The 6,000-nt window shown below is 37.4% G+C and overlaps 1 protein-coding gene across 1 annotated transcript; it reads right to left on the bottom strand.

The window, feature by feature from the left end:
• Window positions 1-1,089: 1,089 nt before the first annotated feature.
• LOC149580337 (polyubiquitin-like) lies at window positions 1,090-4,909 on the bottom strand. Its single transcript, XM_089790341.1, has 2 exons — window positions 4,850-4,909; window positions 1,090-2,957 (listed from the first exon to the last, which is right to left on the bottom strand). Exon 2 carries the CDS (start codon window positions 2,924-2,926, stop codon window positions 1,325-1,327), a length of 1,602 nt encoding a protein of 533 aa, XP_089646467.1. The 5' UTR covers window positions 2,927-2,957; window positions 4,850-4,909; the 3' UTR covers window positions 1,090-1,324.
• Window positions 4,910-6,000: the final 1,091 nt, after the last annotated feature.

Here is a 6,000-nt window from a genome sequence, read left to right as displayed (position 1 = left end):
TAATACCGAAAGGGGGAAAAAGGAATCAAGACTTGACACTCACCTCATACAGTTACAGGCAACCAGGAGCAACCAAAAGTATCTATTGAAGATATTCTCTTACTACCACCATAAAAGAGATACGTAACAAAATCAAGCATATATAAACACAAGACTAGGATCTCTCCTCCTACGCAGCAACTATAACAGAAAAATCCAGGTATTGACTCTTACCTGGACAATCAAATTCCATTTGGCACACTCCACAGTTGTAAAGCAAATAGACACTAAACATTTCTCTAACAATTCATCAGCGATAAAAGAACGAAGTAAAACAATAATCACAGACAAACGCATTTAACCACTAAAAGATTCATGTCTTGACACTCACCTCGTACAATTATAGTCAACCAGGAACAATCAAAAACAATTATAAAGATTCTCCTATTTATCTTCCATAAAAAGATAAAGAAATATCTTATTCATCTTCCATAAAAGATAAAGAAATATCCATGTATTCTTACATAGACACTAGACAATTCTTCTTTCACAATTCATCACTGATCAAAGAACAAAGCAAAACAATAACAATCACACATATCAAACGCATTTAACCGCTAAAAGAATCAAATATATCAAAACTTATCTCAAAGGCAACCAGGAACAACCAGAAATGATTATGAAGATTTTTCCTCTTATAAATCGACCATAAAAGATCAAGAAATATCCCCATGTATTGATGCATAACAGAGCCATGCACATATAAAAACACAGACTAGGATCTCTCCTGAAAAATTCAGGAATCGACACTTACCTGACAAACAAATTCCATTTGGCACAATCCACAGTTCTAAAGCAACTAGACAAAAACTAAACATTTCTTCTTTCATAATTCATCACTGATGAAAGAACTAAGTAAAAGAATAACAATACAAATCAAATTAATTTAACCACTGTAAAAGAAGCATAACCGAATATAACACACAATCTGGAGCACCATACAAATATGCATACAATGTATTTTTAAAACCATATAAATAACCATAAGATCCAATAGGAGAAATGATCTATTTGTAGTTAAAAATATATATTTATAAGATCCAACAGACATAATCTTAAGCATCATATTTATTCATTCATAATATACTGCTAAGAGTTTCATATGATGATACTAATTCCCCAATATACGTCTTGCCTCGCCAGTTAGAATGCTTATTGTGGCAAATCCACCAGCTTAGCTAGAAAACTAAAACTAGAATATACTAATATCCAAACATAACAGAAATATATAATAGTAGTCTTTTAAACGAAATTGAAACAGCCCAGCATAGACACCAACACGGATTTAGAATCCCCCACGAAGACGCAGAACCAGGTGAAGAGTCGACTCCTTCTGGATATTATAATCAGCCAGAGTGCGCCCATCCTCAAGCTGCTTCCCAGCAAAAATCAGCCTTTGCTGATCTGGAGGAATACCCTCCTTATCCTGAATCTTGGCCTTCACATTATCGATGGTATCAGAGCTCTCCACCTCCAGAGTGATAGTTTTCCCGGTCAATGTCTTCACAAAAATCTGCATACCACCCCTGAGACGCAGCACAAGGTGGAGGGTCGACTCCTTCTGGATATTGTAGTCCGCCAGAGTACGACCATCCTCCAACTGCTTGCCAGCAAAGATCAACCTCTGCTGGTCTGGTGGAATGCCCTCCTTATCCTGGATCTTGGCCTTGACATTGTCAATCGTATCAGAACTCTCAACCTCCAGAGTGATGGTTTTGCCGGTGAGGGTTTTCACAAAGATCTGCATACCACCCCTCAGACGAAGCACAAGGTGGAGGGTCGACTCCTTCTGGATATTGTAATCCGCCAGAGTACGGCCATCCTCCAACTGCTTACCAGCAAAGATCAATCTCTGCTGGTCTGGTGGAATTCCCTCCTTATCCTGGATCTTGGCCTTCACGTTATCAATGGTGTCCGAGCTCTCAACCTCCAGAGTAATTGTCTTACCAGTGAGGGTTTTCACAAAAATCTGCATACCTCCCCTCAGACGGAGCACAAGATGCAGGGTCGATTCCTTCTGGATATTGTAATCAGCCAGAGTGCGTCCATCCTCCAGCTGCTTTCCGGCGAAGATCAGCCTTTGCTGGTCTGGGGGAATACCCTCCTTGTCCTGAATCTTGGCTTTCACATTGTCGATGGTGTCCGAGCTCTCTACTTCTAAAGTAATCGTCTTGCCAGTGAGAGTCTTTACAAAAATCTGCATACCTCCCCTCAGACGGAGCACAAGGTGGAGAGTCGATTCCTTTTGGATGTTGTAATCAGCCAAGGTGCGGCCATCTTCCAACTGCTTTCCAGCAAAGATCAACCTCTGCTGGTCTGGGGGAATACCCTCCTTATCCTGGATCTTGGCCTTGACATTGTCGATGGTGTCCGAGCTCTCTACTTCCAGAGTTATTGTCTTGCCAGTGAGAGTCTTCACAAAGATTTGCATTCCTCCCCTCAGACGAAGCACAAGGTGGAGAGTGGACTCCTTTTGGATGTTGTAATCAGCCAAGGTACGTCCATCTTCTAGTTGCTTTCCGGCAAAGATCAACCTCTGCTGGTCTGGGGGGATACCCTCCTTATCTTGGATTTTGGCCTTGACATTATCAATAGTGTCGGAGCTTTCCACCTCTAGGGTTATGGTTTTTCCAGTGAGAGTTTTGACGAAAATTTGCATTCCTCCCCTCAGTCGGAGAACCAAGTGGAGGGTAGATTCCTTCTGGATGTTGTAGTCAGCCAATGTACGGCCATCTTCCAGTTGTTTTCCGGCAAAGATCAGCCTCTGCTGGTCTGGGGGAATACCTTCCTTGTCCTGAATCTTTGCCTTGACATTGTCTATGGTATCTGAGCTCTCGACTTCGAGAGTGATGGTCTTACCTGTAAGGGTTTTGACGAATATCTGCATGTTGATGATAATTAAAAATACCAGAAATTACCTGCAGAAAAAGACCTAAAAGTCAACACAATTGAAATAAATGTAAAACAAAGAACTCTAAAGAAAGATGAACATAATTCCATGTGTATGGATATTACGATGTATATCGAGATCTCCAAACAAGGATTAAAAAAATTACAGATAATTCTTGTATAAAGAATTCAAATTAATGAAACTTATTCGAGAGTAGAATAATACTGGAAATCATAAATCCCAATTAACATGGATGTTAATTATATAGCATCTAGCTAACAAGCCAAAATAAACAACAGACGTTAGGTAGGAGAGTAAGTCCCCATTCCCATTATATACACTGTCCAAAATTATGTAGCTTTCGGTTTACAAGACAAATTACACTAACAGATCTAAATTAAGAGAGAAAATCGCACCCATTTGACAAGCTTGACAGAGGAATAATAAATCTCGTTGACAAAAAAATCCGTGAACACAAACCAAAATTATGTAGCTTTTAGCTTACAAAACAAAGTCAGCAAAACAATTAAATTACGAGAGCAAATCGCACCCAATTATGCAAATCTTTAAAAAAGTATATACACGGTCCAAAATTATGTAGCTTTCGGTTTACAATCCAAAGTACACCTAACAGATCTAAATTAAGAGAGAAAAATCGCACCCATTTGACAAGCTTTACAGAAGAATAATAAATCTCATTGACAAAAATACCCATTGAATACAAACCAAAATTATGTCGATTTTGGCTTACAAGACAAAGTCAGCAAAACAATTAAATTAAGAGGGCAAATCCCACCCAATTATGCAAATCTTAAATGAAGTATGGTTAATAATAAATGCCCAAGAACAGAGTATACTCAGTATAAACTTAATGGCCTATCAGACGAAATATCAATATCACAGTACTTGTTTAAATGGATAAATCAGTTATGCAAATTTTTAAAAGACCAAGGCTGTAGTTTTTGGCTCTCAAAACAACAGGTCTAAATAAATGAAGATTCCAACCCATTTATTCAAATTTTAAAAATGTCAAAACTGTCGTTTTTGGTTTACAGAACAACAGATGTAAATAAAGAGAGCCGTTCCAAGCTGAGCAATTCAACCCACTTACGCGAATTTTAAAAATAGCAAGAGAACAGCTTATAGCTTACAAAACAATAGATCTAAATGAAGAGAGCAATTCCAAGCTATTTATAAAATTTAAATAAAATTTAAAGCAGCCATAAAAACCCCACTTTTCATCATCAAAAGGCACAACAGAAACAAGACAATTTAATTTGTAGAGCATGTGCAAAGAATACAGGAAAACTCATAAAAATAACATTCCCAAATAAACAAATAGAACACGCAGGTACGTCCCATAAAACTGCCCGTTTTAAATATGAAAATGCGCACCAAAAAAAGAGATAACGATCACCAAATAAATATATAAGTAGCAGATAAAGCTACAGAGAACTTTATCTTTCACAAAAAAAAACGAAACAAAAATTAAAACCCCAACAACTTCACAAAAGCAATGTCCCCAACCCTGACCAAATTTCTTACCCATAACTCCAAAAAAACCCGAAGATTTAAAAGGTTGCAAAGAATACAAAGACCACAATCTATCATAAAAAGACCAGACCAAACAAAGCCTAAACGTTCACAATAGAAAATTTTCATACCCTAATCATTCTTCTTACCCCCAACTCCGAAGAAACAGAAAATCCTCAACAAAATACCACAAGTTCCTCTTCGAGAGAGAGTCAAGCCTTCAAATGCCAAATAAATCACACCAGACAAAAAGATACCCCAAAAATCCACACAGCAACCCTCTTCAAGATAGACTGAACCCTCGTATACCATAGAAACCCTCTTACAGCCAATCTAACACCGATTACACCTAGAAACAACAAAGCGAAAACGAATCAACAGACATACCTCTAAAAAGAGCCTCTGCGAAATCACCGAATGAATCTTGGGCGAAATAGGAGATCGTTTATGAATTAGGTAAGGGCGGGCTCCTCTTATAGTCGCTGAGAGGCCATTTCGCACCGCTTCTACACGCATCCCGACGTTCCGCCCCTCCGCGTCATCGATAACGTAAGGGAGGGGTTAACAAGGGGTCCACCCAATCATTACCTGACACGTATAAATAATGAGCTGTCCTGGGCCCACTTCCACTGACCAAGCGCATCGGCAGGCGGTGAGCTTTAATTATTGCAATAACCAAACAAAGAAGATTTTAACGATTCCAATTTGGTGGGCCCCACATTCTTAAATCACGAGAAGATTCCTCTTTTCTCTCTCTCAAGAAATTGTTTTTTTTTTAAATTAATAAAACAATCTGTTGCAGGGGCGGAAATCGCAAGGAGTCATGATAAGGAGGGAGTGTCCCGCACGGCACGCAAATTTTACAATATTATAAATTCTGAACCAAAAAAAAAAGATATTTAGTGCCATATTATGTGATTAGTTTTTTTTGGCGTAACAAATTATAGAATTTATTTGTTTGGTATGTACAGGCCGCCCACGTTTTAAGGATTAGTGGAGAAAATTTGATTTCCCATCTTATTTGATTTTCAAAAAGTTGTTGGAAATCATGGTTGGTTTGACCCACTTGTAGGTAGTTGGCAAATCATCATGCAACCCACATGTTAGGTCGGTTCTTGAGAAATTACAAGGAAGAGGATGGAGCTTTCTATAGTTAATTGTATTCTTGTTAGTCCTTGTCTTAATTGTTTTTGGTCAATTTTATCTCATTCTATTTTATTTCCATTTTAACACTTGTTTCTTTACTTATTTAGAAAATTAATTAGTTGTTATTTTAGATCTTAGGGATCGATGTTAGTTTTAGCTCGTATTTTTTTTTATTTTTTTTTACTTTTGATTTTTAAAATCGATTTAGGTTTTAGTTTTTAAATTTATTTTATTTTATTTTTTTTAATATTGATTTTTAGTTTCTATAATTTATCTAGCAAATAGAATAATCGTGAGATGTAGTACCTACCCTAGTTTACTTTTCATGTTATATTGTCGAATTATTTTAGGCCAACTTTCATGGTTATGTGATATGAGTTAGTGGTACTTGG

This window comes from Cupressus sempervirens, chromosome 1 (genome assembly GCF_028749045.1).
Source record: "Cupressus sempervirens isolate cs-2001-9-10 chromosome 1, ASM2874904v1, whole genome shotgun sequence".
Classification (NCBI taxonomy): Eukaryota; Viridiplantae; Streptophyta; class Pinopsida; order Cupressales; family Cupressaceae; genus Cupressus; species Cupressus sempervirens.
Note: the sequence above shows the minus strand (reverse complement) of the source record. Positions and strands in the feature narration are given on the sequence as shown.

Bases quoted from the DNA above. Each gene is read 5' to 3' on its own strand.
- LOC149580337 (XM_089790341.1), bottom strand. From the start codon at position 2,926: ATGCAGATATTCGTCAAAACCCTTACAGGTAAGACCATCACTCTCGAA.